This window comes from Peromyscus eremicus, chromosome 4 (genome assembly GCF_949786415.1).
Source record: "Peromyscus eremicus chromosome 4, PerEre_H2_v1, whole genome shotgun sequence".
Classification (NCBI taxonomy): Eukaryota; Metazoa; Chordata; class Mammalia; order Rodentia; family Cricetidae; genus Peromyscus; species Peromyscus eremicus.
The window spans coordinates 117,607,653-117,626,665 of NC_081419.1; the positions used below are offsets into that span (position 1 = coordinate 117,607,653).

At 47.4% G+C, this 19,013-nt stretch overlaps 1 protein-coding gene and 1 pseudogene across 1 annotated transcript in view; one reads left to right on the forward strand and one right to left on the reverse strand.

The window, feature by feature from the left end:
* Positions 1-854: 854 nt before the first annotated feature.
* The window catches only part of Bfsp1 (beaded filament structural protein 1), a 44,765-nt gene continuing 26,606 nt past the window's right edge, over positions 855-19,013 (reverse strand). Inside the window, exons 3-8 of the mRNA XM_059259625.1 lie at positions 16,229-16,324; positions 13,747-13,839; positions 11,653-11,760; positions 4,986-5,206; positions 3,286-3,371; positions 855-1,956 (exon numbers count right to left, since the gene is read on the reverse strand). Coding sequence (XP_059115608.1) covers positions 998-1,956; positions 3,286-3,371; positions 4,986-5,206; positions 11,653-11,760; positions 13,747-13,839; positions 16,229-16,324 — 1,563 coding nt within the window. The 3' untranslated portion in view covers positions 855-997. The remainder of the gene's footprint in view (positions 1,957-3,285; positions 3,372-4,985; positions 5,207-11,652; positions 11,761-13,746; positions 13,840-16,228; positions 16,325-19,013) is intronic.
* LOC131908584 (large ribosomal subunit protein eL43-like) lies at positions 8,363-8,631 on the forward strand (annotated as a pseudogene).

The window sequence follows — 19,013 nt, forward strand, 5'->3', positions numbered from 1 at the left end:
AGTGTGGAGGTGATGCAGCCTGACTTCTGGAGCTCACTGGCCAGGCAGTCTAGCCAGGGGGTGAGAGGGTTCAGTGAGAGACCCTGTCTCCAGAACATTGTAGAGATGCAATTGAAGAGGTCACCCATTTTCTACTCTACCCCCATACATGCATGTACACCAATACAAATGTATACAAACATGCATACACACATGTAAGAAACTAGTGAAGTAGTCCAACAGGCACTTATTGACTAAATACACACACATACATGCACACATTTACTTCAGGACCAGCTTTTGAGGGACCCCAAACTTATAATTTCTCATCAATTCATGTCTAACAAAACCCTCAGCCACACAAGCATACTCTTGTGCTAGGAATGGAATGAATGACCCATTGTCATCAATTAGCTTTGTTTTCCATGTGAAACCCGGACACCATGCTGAGTCCAGTACGGGGGACCACAACTCTACTCCCCACACTTAGGAGGCTGAGGCAGGAGGATCAAAAGCTGAAGCACAGACTGTGCTGCAAAGATCCTGTCTCAAAAACAAACAAATAATGAAGCATGCTGAAAAGCATGTCCGTGGTGACCATTAAGAGAACATCCTTGGGGGCTGGATAAATGGCTCAGTGGTTAAGAGCACTGACTGTTCTGCCAGAGGACCCAGGTTCAATTCCCAGCACCCGTACGGCAGCTCACAACTGTCTGTAGCTCTAGTTCCAGGGAATCCAATGCTCTCATACAGACACACATGCAGGCAAAACACCAATGCAAATAAAATAAAAATAAATATTTAAAAAAAGAGAGAGAGCATCCTTGTTCTCAGCACGGCTGACCCAAGGCCCTACTAATTAGACAAGGGATATGGTGCAAGCAAAATAAAAGCATTTTAATGAAGGTCATTGGCAATGCCAGACAGGTCAACTATGATCTAATCCAAACAGGAACCCATCTCGAGGCACTTCCCCTACACTAGTCCCGGACACTTCCTTCCTTCGAGCCCTGGCATTTTAAGAGCCCTTCTCTCCCAGTTTCTTGTCGGCCTTTGTCTTCCCAATCACAGTCTCCACAATTACAGAGGTTTCTTCATACGTCTGGATACTCTCTGTTGAAATCTTCTCAATAGATTCCACCACCTCTACCTTCTTAAAAGCTAAAGCCTTAGAAGGGCTTTTTGCTGGCAGGCTACTGCTCTTACTACTGGGCCCCTCTGGTCCATCCTGATTGGACCCAGACGTTTGTGAATGGGATGTAGATGGTCCATCAGGACCAGGTATGATCACGGGACAGGGTCTCCTGGGCCCCTCATCTTCCTTCTGGCCATCATCATCTTTTTCTTCCAGGTCTTTTGGTTCCTTGGCCCCTATCCCATTCTTATCTGTAACCTGCTGATGGTTTGAATGGTCACCTTCCCTGCCCTGGGGAGCCCCCTGTCCATTCTCCACAGGTGGCATAGGCTGCCCAGGAGAGGGTTCCACATGGCCATCGTGATGCATAGAGTCTTCTTCAATGGAAACCACCACCCCACCTCTAGCTGGGATGGAGGAGGAGTAGAACTCAGGGTCCACAAAACTGGCATCCCCTGTGACCAGTATATGTCGCCCTTTGGTGAAGAGGTCAGCGGGGGGCTCTGGCACAGGCTCTTTGGGGCCACTCACTCTCTCTTTGATCACTTTACACAGCTTCCCAAAGGCTTTGCTTATCTGGCCCCCATCTGGTACATCCTCGGGACCCCCTTCTTGTGTTGGACTTACTTCCTGTCCACCCCTTGGTCCCAGCTGAGAATCACTGTCTGCTTGAAGCTCCACCTGCGCTGGGTTTGGCTCTTGCAGAGTTTTTAATTGCGCGTCTTCCAGAGTTTCGTCCACCTTGTCTTGAGCTATAATCTCCTTCCTTTTCGGAAGGCTCTTGGGGAGGACCTTTTGTCTTGGTTTAGCTGCTGTGATATCCTGCACAGCCCTGGTGAGATCTAATGAAAAGCACACAGGCAGTAAGCCAACACGTGTCAATGAGAGGGAATGACGACATTCACTGAAAAACATGACAGCTGTACTGAAGGGGAGTGTCCAGCCATAGGCTGAACCAAAAATGATGGGGAAAGAGCCGTGGATCTCTCATTCATGTTGAGGTCCCAGCTCAACCAGTTGGGAAACTTGGCATGAGTCATATGGTCCCTCTGGATTTCCCCACAGAGAAGGAAAGGTACCACTCTTCCTGGCACTCACTGTTCACCCTCAGCTGGAATAACACACAGAGACACCAAGCCGGAACAACTCCAGCCTCAGTTCCATCCCCCTCCTGGACTTACAGCAGGGTACCTGGATCCAGAGTACACAGTGGGAACTCACTCCACACAGCCAACTCGCTAACTCCCTCAAAAGAAGCCCATGGCAAGGCTGCTGGGCCTATGTCAGGTTCTGGTGTCTTCGGGCTTGGAGACAGCATCTACCTACAGTGTCCCAACAACCTAACTGTGAAGATTCCTTGATTGCCATTCCCTTCATTTGAGGCTGAGGGAGGAATCAATGCTATCAAATTCAAAAACGGATACACATCTGCATTTATTCTGCAACTGAATGTCTCATGTTGAGGCTGGCACTCCTGGGTGGGCTATCCCCTATGAACTTTTCTCTTTATAACTTCTTGGCTCAGTTACATATTCTATTCAAGGGAGCATATCAAAGAGAAAGGGGAGGCAATCTCCCTCACATGAAAGCAATTTCTGGACTCGGGAAGTAGCTCAGTCTATAAAATACTTGTTGCACATGCATAAGGACCCGAGTTCGATTCCCAGAACCCATGAGAGGAGAAAAAAAAAAGAGAGAGAGAGAGGTGTGGTGGTGTAATCCAGTGCTAGGAGACAGAGGCAGGAGAATGAGGGGTGGGCAGATGGTTTAGTAGGCAAGTTTCAGGCCAATAAGAGACAATGTCTAAATAAATAAAGATGGTGTGTGCCATTAATTCCAGCACTCAGAAGGCAGAGGCAAACAGATCTCCATAGAGTTTGATGCCAACCTGGGTCTACATTGCAAGTTCCAAGTCAGCCAGAGCTACATAGTGAGCTATATATGTCACAAAAACAAAGCAAAACAAAACAGAGTGAGTGTCACCTAAGGAACAATGCACATGCACAAGCATGTGCACCTGCACACACACATACACACACAGAATTTCCAGACGGATTAGAAGGGAGCATGAATGGCAAGCAGGACGAAAATCACTTGCTTTTGCCCAAACAGAAGAAGAAAGCAGAGGAAGCCATGGTTGGAAGGAGGAGGCCAGGCTTGAGGAGCATTACCTTTCACGCTGGATCCAAGGCTGAGAGAGGCCCCATGGCTCGGGCCGATCAGAGAGATGGGAGTCTCCATGAAAACAGAGCTCAACCTGGCAGAAAAAAGAAAAACAGAAAGAATGTGGCACCATCTATAAGTCATCAAAACAAACAGAGTGAGGGACGAAATGAAGTCTTGAATGCTGAGCAAAAGTGGAAAAATGTAGAGAGAGAAAGAGAGGAGAATGAGAGAGAGAGAGAGAGAGACAGACAGACAGACAGACAGAGAGCTTTCTCTAGATGAAAGTGTACGTGAATTGAACATCACAAACTGTTAACCACATAGACATTTACACACTGCCCAAGGACACCAAAGATGTTCTCATTTCTTTAAGCTCGAGTCACAAACTATGAAAAGGCCAAGGGCACTGTACAGTGACTACTTAGACTTTAAAGCACCATTTTTTCATCAGATGGAGTCTGTGGGCTTTCATTTTTCAATTAAAGAGTAGCCAATCCAGGCTGAAATACTTAGGGCCAACAGGATATTCTATATAGGATACACAATATACAGGATATATATATATTTAGGATATTGTATCACATATATATAGTATATGTGATAGATAGGCCATAATATATAGAATATAGGACCAAAAGTAATAGCTAGGATAAATAATACCTAACATTTCTAAGTAACATATAATATATAAATATAAAACTGTCTTAAGAAATTGAGGGAAGATGTAAGAAATTACTAGGTCTAGGTAGAGTGCTCAGTAGTTGCTTATTCCATACTGTAACATTTTTATCTTTTTTTAATCTACTTCAAAATTGATATTAACAACTCAACCAAAGGAGTATACTATTGACTTTTTGGGATGCCCTTTCCCTAACACAAAAACTATGAAAAGGACACTAAGTGCCATTCTCCAGTTCTTTTCACAGGTGTGCTACAGCATTCACAGAAACCGAAGTGTAACGTGGACACATGGCTCTTGCTCAAGAGAGAATAAACAAAAGCTTGCTTTTCCTGCCAAGTGTCTGTGCCCGGCACACACAGCCAAACCAGAGCACTGGGAGCAGGAGGAGCTCTGCTGTGAGGAGCTTGGAAAATGACTTCTAGTCTCATTCAACCTAAATCCAAAAACATTGGGAGGACTGATGTTGAAGAGCCACAACTCGATGCCTGACCTGTTCTCTGGAGCTTATCTATAGATGGCTATCAGCAGCGCCTAGCTAGAGAGAGAGGAACTCTCCAGCAGTAAGTGGGGTTATCACAGTTCTGTTATGGAGGAGACCTGCACTGGTCCTCCCAGACAGTAATCACAAGGGTAGCAGTTATCAGCAATAGCAGCAGCTCTAACCCCTTCTCAGTGTCATGCAGCGGAGGAGGCACAAACCCATGATCTCACTCGTTAGACCATCAGCTCCTAGGGGCACAAAGCAGCCCCCGAAATGCAGCTGTTTCTGGTCAACCTACTCAAAATATCAGGCATCCCTGTAACCATCCCCACCATCCCTCCCATGTTCTCTGCCCCAATCTCCTCCAGTGCTCTGTCACACTCCCTCTGCTCCAGAGTCATGCATCTTCAAGTGGGGGGGGGGGAGGTTGAGTTTCCTTGCCCGCCACATCACCAGGCCCTCCAACTGTGAACTCCACAGAAATCTGTAGAACGAGGACGTAGACAGGCCAGGGAGCCAGGCATACAGATCCGTGAGCATACCTGTTACCTTCGATCTCAATGATCCGATGATACCGGTCTAGCTCATTCCTCAGGGTCTGCTGGGCCACAGCCAGCTGCCTGCAGTCATAGGACGACCTCTCCAGAGACCGCTCGGCCTCCTCTATCTCCTTCCGTAGGTTCTCGATCTGCTCGTTGTAAAGCTGTATCTCGTCGTCGTAACACTCATGAGCGTGTTTAATGGCTTGTTCGAGGGCTGTTGTCTGTGGGCAAACACAAACTGCATGATACTCGTCACATCGTCTCCCCAAGACCGATGAAAGTTAGCGTAGGGGCTGGCAAGATGGCTCCGTGAGAACAAGTGCCCGCTGGGCAAGCAAGAGGACCTGAGTTCAGACCTCCAGCATCCATGAAAAAGCCAGGCATGGCCCCACATGCTGGTAAGTTCAGTGTCAGAGGATGAGACACAGGAAGATCCTAGGAGTGAGCTTGCTGGCTAGCCAGCCTACTTGAAGCGGTTAGTTTCAGGGTCAGTGGGAGACCCTGTCTCAAAGAATACGATCAAGAGTGGTAGAGAAAGATACTTGACATCCTTTCCTGGCTCCTCTGTGCATGCCCACAGGCACATGCATCACACACACACACACACACACACACACACACACACACACACACACCCTACAAATGTAAATTAAGTTTTTAAAGATGCGGTGGGAATGCCGGAGAAGGTCATTTTACATTAGTTTCAGAGCTTCTGGGGGTGTGAACAGCCTATATGTGAACTTAGTGATAAACTTAACTATATGCAATAAGACGCTTAAAATCTCATCTCAAGAAGAAAAAGATTTGGCATGCATGGGCCTTAAAAAAATGAAACAGGACTCCTGCTTCTACCAAGAGCAACACTTCTCACACTGCTCCATGCGTCAGAGCTGCCAGGCATGGGCAGACAGAGATTCTGACTCTAGGGGTGGAGCTAACAAACTACATCTCTAACTGGCTCCCATGGGATGCTCAGGGTCACGGTTCATGGATCATGCTTGACGTTACAGAGGGCTAGACAGACATCTATATCCAACTCCAGGCTTGTGCACTTCAAGGTGTTCCCTGCATCCAAGCATAGGTGTGCACCCTGGACAGCCTGGTGACAGTCATTGCCAAGACAACTGGACTTTTCCATCAGGGGTAATATTTGGAAACTTAGCTTAGAAAGGTGTCTGGGAAAATATTCATTGCATCAGAAGGATGGATGGATAAGGGAGCAGGTACATGGATTGAACCATTTTATGAATGTGTATGTGTGGCTCAGGAAGGATATTTGTATGTATGTATGAGGTATGTATGTGTTTATATGTATGTGTGGTGTGACAATGTTTGATATGTGTGTGGTGTACTGTGTGTGACATTTGTATGTGTGTATGGGTGTATTGAGAGGAGTATGTACATGTGTCTATATGTATATGTTGTGTATGTGATGTATGTGGGTGTATGGTGTGTGTTCATGTGTGATGTGTGTAATATGTGTGGTGTGTATGTATGGTATGTGTGATGTGTGTATGTGTGTGGGGGTATGTATGTTATATGTGTATATGTGGGGGGTGGTATGGGGTGTGGTGTATGTACTGAGTGTGTGGCTGTGTGGACCCATGGACATGCTGAGGCCAAAACAGAATGGCAGATGTCTTCCTCCATCACTCTCTACCTTATTATCTTGAAAAATGTCTCACTAAACCAGAAGCTTTGATGAGGCAGCTAGCTAGCAAGCTCTTGAGACCTGCCTGCCTCCACCCTGCAATATAGAGAGCATGGAACCAGAACTGAAGCCAGCTCAGGAGAGCCCATCATGTGCCTTGTCCCCTGGGACTTCAGAGAGGGGTACCTCCAAAACAATGAAGTGGAGGCAGGCTCCAGACTACTACGAGGGCATGCCAGTGGGGGCCTGGGGCTGCCATGCTGAAGCAGTGGCCTTTTGGAATGTACATGGAGAAGCTGAGAGAGGCCTGTCTTCAGAGAAATGAAACCAACAAGGGAAGATAAGCAGAGATGTAGGAGCCTGTACCACAAGAAGAGGAAGGAGGGAGATGGGGAGCCAGTGCCTTGGATCCCGGTTCCTGGTCCCTGCTGCATACCTGCTCTCATACCTGCATACCTGTAAGCTTCCTGTTACAACCAGTTCCTTGGAGGGGGCGGGGAGACCTCTTTGGGTATGGCTTCTCTGTCTAGAGTGGGAATCCTGGTTTGTAAGAAAGTTCATAGTAATGGATCAGCTCACCAAGTTCATTACAGCCTCATCAGGGAGGAGCTGCTTTTATGCCCTTTGCTACAGATGGAAACTGAGGCATACGAGCGAAGTGACTTTCCCATCAACACTACAGCAAGATGCAAACCCAACCGGGTAGGGTGTGAGACATGTCCTGAAACTGGTCTCCCTATCCCATCCTCCTCCAGGCTACAGGTGAGCAGTGAGCAGCAGGTGTGCACAGAAAGAGGGAGAGCAAGGGAGTTTCCCGTCCAGGGCCCTGGTACATTGCCATCTATCACCAGCCACACCAGCTGCCCTCACAGAATACACACTGGACTCCGTGTGACCACATGCAGAGATTTCCTTTAGAAGTCTCTGTGTTTTCATTTAGAAAATTTCTAAACTATAAGCCCCATAGCAAAGGGTTGTCACAAGAATGAAGTTGGAGACTCGGAAAATCCTCCACCGTCTCCTACCCTACAGAACAAGTACGATCTCTCAATACTCCACGGGATTCTTCCGACTCCTACATCCAGCTTCCCTGGTGTCCAAGGATGTGACATCTGTTTATGAATCTAGACTTCTGTCTATACCAATGTGGCTTTTATAACTCAATAACACAAACAATGCATCAGAATGGCTGAGGCTAAGGGGAGCCGCTTAGCATGCACATCTCTGCACTATGCTGGAAATAGTCATCACTAATCCAGCTATCAGAGAATGAGACCCAGAATCAGGCAGGTGATTCCATGTCTGGCATGGAATGACCAGCTGCACCTCAAACACCTGTCCCTGGCACTGAAAAAGGAAAGATTGCCAGAAAGAAATTATCCCTAAAAGGCAGGTGCCACGGGAGGAGTCAGAAGAAAGGAGTGGCCAGGGTTACCTGGAGGGGCACATCAAAGGCCCAGAGAGAGGGGCGGGTGGAGCATGAGCCACGTGGAATCCTGTGCTTTACACTGGGAGTGAGGTGAATGCTTTCTCGGCTTGGAGCGTTAGATGGTCTGTCTCTTTTTATCTCTTCACAGAGCAGCACAGGGCAGCAGCAGCCCCTGCAGGAGTCAGACAACACGCCCCATCTGCGCAGTGAACTCCAGCCTCAGCCCTCTTAGGACCAGAATGTCCTTGGGTGTAAGACCTTTATTTAAAAGGAGGATCAGCCCTAGATCACGATGGCATGGCTTAATGCACCCAGAAGGTCACAACTGTCGGTAAATGAGGGGCCAGCTATGGTGCCCCCCTCCAGAAAAGGGTGAAGAAAATTGAAATCAGGCAGCACACCAAGTACACATGTTCCTTCTGCAACCAAACCAAGATGAAGAGATGGGCCACAGGCATCTGGCACTGGGGGAAAACAATGACAGGCAGGGCCTGGACCTACAACACCACTCAGCTGTCAGAGTCAAGTCAGCCATCAGAGGACAGAGGGAACCAAAAGACCGATAGCAGCATTGCTCTTTGAGACATCTAACAATAAATGGGCTAGTTTGTGTAATAACGATATTAATAATACAGCCAGTAAGATGGCTTTGTGGGTAAATGTGCTTGTTAGCAAGCCTGACAACCTGAGTTTGAGCCCCAGGACCCATGTGATAAAAGAAAACCAGCCGGGCAGCAGTGGTGCACGCCTTTAATCCCAGCACTCGGGAGGCAGAGTGGATCTCTGTGAGTTCGAGGCCAGCCTGGTCTACAGAGCGAGATCCAGGACAGGTACCAAAACTACACAGAGAAACTCTGTCTCAAAAAACCAAAAACAAAAAAAGAAAGAAAGAGAATCAACTTCTGAGAGTTGTCCTTTGAATTCCACACATGCATGAATGCACACACACACACACACACACACACACACACACACACACACGCACGCACACACACACACGCACACACACATGCACACATGCACAAAACCAGCAAATAAATGTGGCGTTTCATTTCATTTTGTTGGGAAAAGCAGAAACCTGTGTTCTGCATTGATTGAGCGCTGACTTCCGAATCTCACCACTAGATGGTGATGAGAACCTTAATGAAAACAGAGGCCTGGGTGTGTCCCGCATTAAAACTGGTTTCAGGTCCCCTCAAGACACCGAATTGCCTGTCATTCTTCCTCTGCCTGGAAGAAGTGACATCTCCAGGGACTTGGACATCTTGAAGGAGGGGTCTTCCCAGCTCCGATCTCAGGCTCTGTTCTTTGATGCTGGCTCTAGAGTCTCTCAAATGCCTGCGGAGTCGACTGGAGAACTTGTTAAAACAGGAATTGCCAGGCCATGGCTGGTCCGGATGTACTCATGAGCTTGCATTTCTGACAAGTTCCCAGATACTGCTGATGCTGCCGGGCCAGGGACCTTACCCTGAACACCCCAACTGTGGAACATTCTGGAAGCATCAAAAACCCTAACCAGAAATAGAACTATCTGCCGCAGCTCTGCCAAATGCCCTGTCCCCAGTCCTAGCCTTGGCTTGGCTAAAAGGCTATGCAACCAAATCTCCTTAGAGGTCAGCTACTATGGAAGTACAAAGGCTCTTAAGTTAGCAAAGCTCACAGTGACCATTTTAATGACCACTGTAGAGGGCGCAAGCCTGGAACTCACAAAATCAGTCACAGAATGTTCTGATCTACCCCACCCCATTCCCCACACCCAGCACACCCCTCACACCTCCAGTGACTCATATTTAAGCCCTCGGTTCTGAAACCAGGACCATCAACATCACCCGAAACTTGCAAATTCATGATACACACCCACCTGGTGTCTATCAGAAACTACTGTTTTCAATTAGATCTAATTAGACAAGCTCATGGTCTCTGTGAACTTTGTCCCCTAGTGTTAAACTATGAATATGCTACATGGCAACAGACTTTGTCAGTGTTAAGGTTCTTAATTAATCTTTCTTAAAAAGTAAGGTATTTAAATGAATCCTAACCACATAAGCCCATTCAAGAGGAAGGAGGCAGATTAGGGAAGTTGGAGCCAGAGGTTCAGACACTGCAGGATTTTGTGCACAGCTGCTGACTTTGAAGATGGCACAGCCTTGGGCCAAGGAATGCACAGCCTGTACGACCAAACCAGCAAGGAAACGGGGTCCTCCCTACTACAGCCTGGCAGGAGTGGCGTCTACCAACAACATGAATGATGAACCACACTGGAAGCAAGTTCTCCCAGTGGCCCCTGGAAATGCTGTTCCATGAGAGCTTTGTGAGAAGCCCGGCAGGGATGGGAAACAGGATGTCGGAGACTGAGATACAATGGGAATCCAGGAAAAGTTTTCCATTTTTCCTGATGCCATGAGCAGAAAGGCAGGGCCTGAGTGACATGCAAATCCAGATGTCCCAGGTTGTACAGTCAGAATTTTAGATCTTATTCTCTTTTGTTCCTTGGGTGTACTTGCCTACTAAATGCTAATTGATTGGTTTGACACATGTGGTTCCCACTTCCTCCCCAGCAGGAAGTGCAGCATTTAAACCCGACATTCCCCACCACTGTGCCCATCCGCATAGAAACAAGAAAGAAGCATGAAGGAATCAAGACTGTGAACCATAAAAGCCACAACTAAAAAGAAACAGACATGTGAACCTCATGCTAGCAGATAGCTAATGAGAGGCAAACACTGCTACAACCCACCCACCTACCACCATGTGGGCATTCCTCTTGAAACACCTCCAATTTCAAAGGAGAGACCATCCGGAGAGAAGAAAGAGGAAGGCCCAGATTTGAGTGAATGTAGAATTAAAACCCTCATACATGTCTGTCTCTAAAAGGCTTGACATAGGCAAAGCGATCCCCATGGAATGGGTTATTGCCCTTGGTAAGGAAGGGTATGACTCAATGGAAACAAGAGGGGAACTACCAGGAGACTAGGTGTCCATATGTCTCTATCTCCATTTTCCCAGGACTCTCCTTAGCTAAGCGCTAAAACACGCATCCTGGGAAGCCTCGGCCCAGGGCAAAGCAAAGCGTTTGGTCACCTGCTCAGAATGTGACAGTGAGGGCACACAGGTGCTGGGGGATGTCTTTCTGTTTGCTGTGAATATGTGTTGCTCCCACTGGCTAATAAATAAAGCTGTCTTGACCTATGGCAAGGCAGTTTAGAGGCAGGCGGGACATCCAAGCAGAGATACGGAAAGGAGGAAGGGAAGACGCAGTCACCACCCAAGGAGTAGCAAGATGCCAGCAGACCAGTAACACTATGGCCACGTGGCAACATACAGATTAATAGAAATGGGTTAAGTTATAAGAGCTAGCTAGCAAGAAGCTTGAGCCATAGGCCATACAGTTTGTAATTAATATAAATCTCTGAGTGATTATTTTATAAGTGGCTGCAGGATAGGGGCAGGGGGAGAGATGGGACTGGAGAAACCTGGCTACACCCGGGTGTGTTGAGTCTGTAACAATCGCAGAAACGGATACCTATGCCTGCATGTTCCATTTCAATAAAATGTGTAGAAGATCCTGATAAGGATGTGGAGCATACCTGGGCCTGCAGCTCAGCTTTCTGTGCCTGCAGATGGGTGAGCGCCTCCTTGCCCTCCTCCAACTGGCTCCGCAGGGCAGCCACCTCCCGTTCCGTCAGCAGCTTCTCCTGCATGAGGAGCTCAGATTCAGATTCATACAAGAAGAAATGCAAAGGGCAGAGTCGGGCCCCTTGTTTGTATCCCCCAAGTGCACGTGCCAATGCCCGATTTGACAAGGTGTTACTGAGTGGGAACCTTTGGAAGGTGATTAGGGTCAGATGAAGTCATGAATGTGGAGTGTACCTCAAAGTGCTAAATGGTCTTATAATAATAATAATAATAATAATAATAATAATAATAATAATAATAATAAAATGGTGCCAGATATTGGGGTAAATGCTGAATGATCAGAGAGGCAAAGGAACAAGCCACTGCCACGTCTCACCTCGCCAGCTCCACAAATCCTCTGACTGAATGCTCTGAGTCCTCAGCCGAAAGCTCTCCAGCCGAAAAGCTTCAGCTGGAAAGGTTTATAGTTCCTGTCTCCTCACGCCTTATATACCTTTCTCTGCCCAGTCATCACTTTCTTCCTAGTGCTGGGATTAATGGCATGTGTGCTTCCCAAATACTGATAGCAAAGACATGAGATCTCAAGTGCTGGGATTAAAAGTATGTGCCACCACTGCCTGGCTCTGTTTCTCTCCTAGACTGAGTCAATCTCATGCAATGCAGAGTGGCTTTGAACTCACAGAGATCCAGACAGATCTCTGCCTTCCAAGTGCTAGGATTAAAGGTGTGTGCCACCACAGCCTGGCCTCTATGTTTAATCTAGTGGCTTGTTCTGTTCTCTGATCTTCAGGCAAAGTTTATTAGGGTACACGATGTATCACCACAGTGGAGCTCCATTAGGAGCTAGTACTCATGAGAAAAGGAAGAGTTAACAGGAGACTCACCCTCCCGCCCACCACCATGTAGGCACACAGTGAGAGAGAGCCTGTGACAGGTGCCAACTCTGCTGGCAACTTATCTTGGAGTTCCAGCCTCCAGAGCTATGGGCAATAAACTAAGGGGACCTGTGACAACAGCCCAAGCTGACTCAAACAGGCCCATGGTGGTCACTATCTGAACCATTAGCTGCTCAAGAGTAAAGCTCAGACAACAAAGATCTGGAGACCCAAGTATAGACCTCTTTGTGCCACAGACTGGCTAGCCAGACAGACATGTGACTTTCAAAGCCTCCATTTTCCTTTTTGTGAAAAGAAAACTGTGGAATGCAGATGCTCATTTGGCTCTGGATTCTGTGTCTATGAAGATGAAAATCATTTTGTGCTCTGAGCCATGAACTATGCACCAGTACCAGGCAGGAGTCACCTGACCCCAAAAGGTGGTAGGGAAGCAGGGCCCTGCTGAGGCCTCTGCACTGACCTATGGATGGTCAATGAGACAGAGTCTGGGAGGAAGCCCCTTCCAACCTGTCCACAATCTGTCCTGACTTGGTTCTCTACTTATTCGAAAACACCAGCGATTCACAAAGGCTGACTGTTCAGGAACCCTGCCTTCAACACAGAGGACACTTCTTCAACACCCCATAAACTCAAAGCTGAGTCTATTCTAAGTCTATACTACTCACTCTGTAGCCCAGGCTGGCCTCGTACTCACAAAGATCCGCCTGCCTCTGCCTCCCGAGTGCTGGGATTAAAGGCGTGCACCACCACTACCCGGCTCCTCTCTTCTTTCTAGCTTTCTCAGTCTACTATTGTGTCATCGGCAAGAAAAAAGAGACTAATACAGCACAAAATTTTGAATACCATATTTAAAGTATGCAAGAGAGAATAGACCACACTTCCTAGGAGAAAATACCTAATGTAATGTTAAGGGACATAGCTTATGTCCTCTGAAATCAGCATTTTCAGTTGGAACAAAGAATGTAAGAATAACCCTCAAACCTGAACATCACTGAGAAGTAGGCAGGGGATAACTTACTGTAGCTCTAGCAGTCTGACCCAGTGTTTGTCCCCGAACCTCTGAGAAGGTCAACTCGGTCCACAAGTGTGTGAGTAAAGACTCCCCCCGGACCGGACAGCTTTCCCTTCAGCCATGGCTCCAATTCTTACCTCCCGCATCCCACTAGTAACCAGGGACACTTGAGGAGCAGTCTGGATGATCTGCTGCAGGATGCTGATGTAGGTCTGGATTTCCAGAAGATTCTGTTGCAGAGGGAAAGAATTTTCATTACAAGTCGGGCTGCTTGAATCCTTCCCTCCCGTCCTAAGCGAGCCCAGGAATGAGTGCCTTCACAGCTGTGGTCACACTGGGAATGACAAAAAGATCAGCTGCAGCTGCCAAGGAGGGCACCGTGGAGTGGGCATTCCACAGCTTCAGGAGAGCAACAGGGCAGAGGAGTAAACTGAGGCTTGCTTTATTTTGCCATTTCCCTTCAGTTGCCTTCACACATTGCCACTGGCTTCACAGAGCCCTGGATGTTAAGTGCACCAGAAGGGAAGAGACCAAACCAGGGCAGGCAGCTACAGAGGACTCTGACCGCACAGGACGGTGTTTCACTGAGGGGGCAGCTTTAGCCAGCCATGCTGAGACTAAATGCATGTGTGTGTTCTCAGGCCGGCTTTGAAGTCCCCTAGAACGGGAGTCCCTTTATGAAACAGGGCTAACTGTCCGCAGGGAGGCCTGGTGACCCCCACCAGCCAATGCACCTTCCCCAGCTATGACCAATGACTGATCACGCAGCCCCTCTACAGAAAACAGCCTTGACCAACCACTGCTCAACTTATCCAGAAAGCTACATGGGCCCCAGCCCATGAGTGAAACAGACCAGCTTCTGGCCTCCAGATGAGACCAATGCTCCCTTCTCTCTCCCTACAGCCCTCCTCTAATTTAACTGAGGTCCCTGGGTCACCATCTGAGGCTCTGCTCATAGGAGCTGACTTGAGCCCCTCCAAACCAGGCTGGGGTCCAACAGCTAATAAACGGGAGCTTCAAATAAAACTAATAATAAAAATAAAAATAAAATAAATAAATAAATAAACGGAAGCTTCCCACCCTCCTAATTATTGTTCTGAATGCCGTCAGAGTATTCTGGGCTGCTTTGAGACTGCCCCCAGGCCTTGCTGTCAGGATAAATACAAGGAAGCTGCAAGGTATGGAGGAGGAAGCAGGTGAGGGCCAGGTGAGAGGTTGAAAGGATCTCTTTCTGTGCAGAGTGCAAAGCACACAGGGCAGGGTGGAGGGGAGGAGGAGGGGGGAACACAAGGGTTGCTGGGCCCTAGAAGTGTTTCCCAGAGAAAGATCTGGGTGTGGACAGCTGAATTAATGAAACAGGGCCATGTGGCTAACAGGACAGGGAAGTAACAGGGGCAGGAGACTGGCCAAGCAGGGGTTGCCATTTATTGCACCCCTGTGGGCATAGAGTTCATGCTGCTGAGACTCTCATCCAAGTCCTGCTACCCAGACAAGAGGAGCCCAGGGGGGTTTCATACAGAGGCCCGTCAGCCGCTGGATGAGGCCGCTCCAGGGGTATGGAGGTCCCCCAATATTTCCTATGAGACAGAACAGCTTTCAACTGCTACAGTAAGGTCCTCAGCAAAGAGGTGCAGATACCGTATCAGTGAAATGAGAACCCTAAAAAAAAATGAACCCCACAGAAGGAAAGTTTCTCCAAGAAATTCCAGCCTGGTGAGAACAGATAGGGGTCCTAAGGCCAATTAAGAAATTGCCCATCCACCCTGGGAAAAGGGTCCTCACAGCCGTAGCAACGTGCAGCTAAATCTACACAGGTCCATTTCCTGGGTTTTGTTTCCTCTTTTCTACAAAATAGCAAGGGAGATGGAAAGAAACTATGAATTCTGCCCTCAACTGTAAATAACCCCTTCCTATCTCCAGGTTTCATCTGGTTAAGTCAAGGGACAACAGACCTAAGATTCGGGTTACAATGTGGGCCATCAGAAGGAGCCCAGAGCCCAGGGAGAGTCGGCATTCCCTCTCCATTTAACCCATGGTTAATCCACACAGTGGCACCGGGATGCCACTCAAATTTTGAAAATAGCAAGCAGCCTAGAAAGGCCAGGCTGCTCACTCACGATCACACAGTGCTAGAATTTGATTTTCCTTCCAGTGTGCCAAGGCCTCCAGCATCACACCCGTGAGAGTCTGATCGGCAAGGGGAAAGGTCAGGACACTCTGAAAGAGGGGGCTCCTAAATAAAGGTGTCAGCTAGTGGCCTCGAAGGCAGAGCTAAGGGCTGTAACACAATACCAAAAAAAAAAAAAAAAAAAAAAAACACTCTCCCTTTCCACATTTTTCTGAGATAAAAGTTGCCTGCTTACAGCTGTCTAAATAATTTTGTAGATCACAATGGGAAGTACAGACACCGAAACCTAACCTCACAATCCCCACATGACTTGGCATTGCCCACTGATGCTCTCTATACACCTCCAGCTGGGTGAGTGCTGTTCAGTGGCCGGCTCATGCCAGCTCAGGGGAATGTAATCACAGGTTGCTCAGTCTAGCAACCTCCTGTTCAGCCAACCCCAGACTGGGTTTTCTAGGAGAGAGGGCTTCCTTCCCACATGGGCTGCTCACCTTTTTGTACCTGTCCTTGGCCACACTGATATCTGCCTGCAGAAACTGTGCTTCCAACTGAAGGTGCAGGTTCCGCAGTAAGGCTTCGTCGGCTTTCTGCAACGAAAAGAGCCGCGTCAGGGTCGCAGGAGCCCTTAGGTGTACCGTGAACCAACGTGCGAACACAGGGACTACATGGGGATTTACTAAAACACAGAGTCTTGTTCGTGTGTGTGTGTGTGTGTGTGTGTGTGTGTGTGTGTGTGTGTACGCCTGTATGTGCAGGTTTGAGGTATGCACACGTGCAAGGTCAGAAGACAACTCTCAGGAGTTGATTCTCTCCCTCCACCATGGGTTCCTGGGATCCTACTCAGGTCATCAGTCACATACAGCAAGTGTTTCTACCCCACTGAGCCATCTTGCCAGCCCTAGAGGCTGCTTCTAAATAAAACACCAAGCTAGTCATTGGGCCTCGTTGAAAACAACAGTTCTCATGACTTGGTGATTTTGCATCCAAGAGGACATTTGACATCTAGAGACAGTTATTATTGTCAGTATTTGAGTGGTAGAGGCCAAAAGACCGCTGTAAGTATCCTACAATACACAAACAGCCCTCTGCTTCCTACCACACTCACATAACAAAGAATATTATAGCCTAAACGTCCACAGTGCCAGGCTTGAGGAATCTTATCTAGAAAAAGCCAAGAGTTTATAACTAGTCACATAACAAATAACCTTAAAATTTACAGAATATCTATATTTGTTCTGTATCTTGCCATTAGTAACTTGAGTTTTAAGATCAAACCTATATTATATAAAGGTAGAAAGTAAGAACTGACTCCTCAAAGTTGTCCTCTGAGCTACACACACACACACACACACACACCATGGCATGTACCCCTATCCCCACCTCATATCATACACACACATACACACACACACACACACACACACACACACACACACACACCATGGCATGTACCCCCACCCCCACCTCATATCATACATACACATACACACACACACACACACACACACACACACACACACACACACACACACCATGAAGGAGTGTCATACAAAGACACAGAGCTAATTTCTTGGATCTTTTCTACCTTCCCTCTGTCCCTTTCCAGCCTATAAAGATAGGGTGGAGTGGACAAGATTTACTGATGTTCACTTTTTCCAAACATGACCTTATATTTGATCCATAATTACTGGAGCTGAGGGACAATCAGAAATGGGATTCCAAGCACCCCTTGTTCCTTGTGTTATTGCTAAGAGAGATCAAACACTCAGAATCTGTAGTGATATATTGTGTATCAAATAAAATTTGCCTGAGGATCAGAGGACAGAACAAGCCACTAGATTAAACATAGAGGCCAGGCAGTGGTGGCACACACCTTTAATCCTAGCACTTGGGAGGCAGAGCTCTGTCTAGCTCTCGGTGAGTTCAAAGCCACCCTGGACTACATGAGATTGATTCAGTCTAGGAGAGAAACAGAGCCAGGCAGTGGTGGCACACACCTTGAATCCCAGCACTTGAGATCTCATGCCTTTGCTACCAGTATTTGGGAAGCACACACACCATTAATCCCAGCATTAGGAAGGAAGAGAAAAGGCTGGGCAGAGAAAGGCATATAAGGCATGAGGAGACAGGAACTAGAGCTTTTTTGGCTGAGGACAAAGGCCCCCCTTTCAGCTGAGAACTCAGAGGCTTTCAGTCAGAGGATTCCTGGTGATAGGATCTCACCTTCCATTTGGCCTGAGGATTCAGTAGTGGTAAGAAGTTTCTCTAGGGATTTGTTCCTTTGTCTCTCTGATCTTTCAGCATTTATCTCAATATCTTGGTCTTGGTTTTTTAATTATAAGACCATTTAGGATTCATGGAACAAGAATCTTAGAGATGGACGAGACCTTGGAGAACATTGGTCTGCTCGCATTTTTTTAAAGCCACTGGTACCTTCCTTCAAGTAAAATATACCACAGAAGCCACTGTATAAGATCAAAGCAAAGAAGCTTGCTTATTTTGGGATGGGGGTGGAGACGGACCTTATACATGATTAGCACATTGGATCATCTTCCTGCAGATCATAAAAGGCCACAGACAGCCCATCTGTCCAGCAGCTCTAGTCCCTTAGTGGCCCTTCAACCAAATCCATGGAACTTAGGGCTCGAGCAAATGTAATTGAAAGCCTAAAGTCTTCTTTTGTGCAGGCACTTGGACCAGGCTGATCAATGGGTCCCTCCATTGTTAATGGAAACTAAGAGATGATAACAGGACTGGAACCTGCCAAGTGGAGAGCCCATCCTACAAGACACCTACCAGCCTTCCACATCTCCCCTTGGGGATCATGCCGGGACCAGCATTAGCTCCCACAAAGCACTATCTCAAAGCCACCTGTGGTGATAATAAAAATGCAACTCTTGTCTTTAAAATAGGAGTTAGTCAGATGGTTCTGTAAGCACATGTCTTGCTTGGAAGACAATCATGTCATATACTGCCCCAAAAATCCCAGAGGTGAGTCGGCGCTTTGGAACTGTGCAGTTGCTGATATGATGAGAATTTGTTTTGGAAGCATGTTCTTTTATTTGTGCCAGAAAGCAGAAATGTGTAGACGCTTCTGTTTTCATTATGTCTGAGATGCTGTCAGCTGAATTTCCAAATGCTGCAGCAACAGAAGCATCTAGATGTTTCAGAATCAACTGCCTGTGTCAACTGTCTAATTTGAGAAAATAATCCAACCCTGATATTGTCTGTGCTCGAAACAGAGTAGATGGTTCACAAAACAGATCACAGTACCTG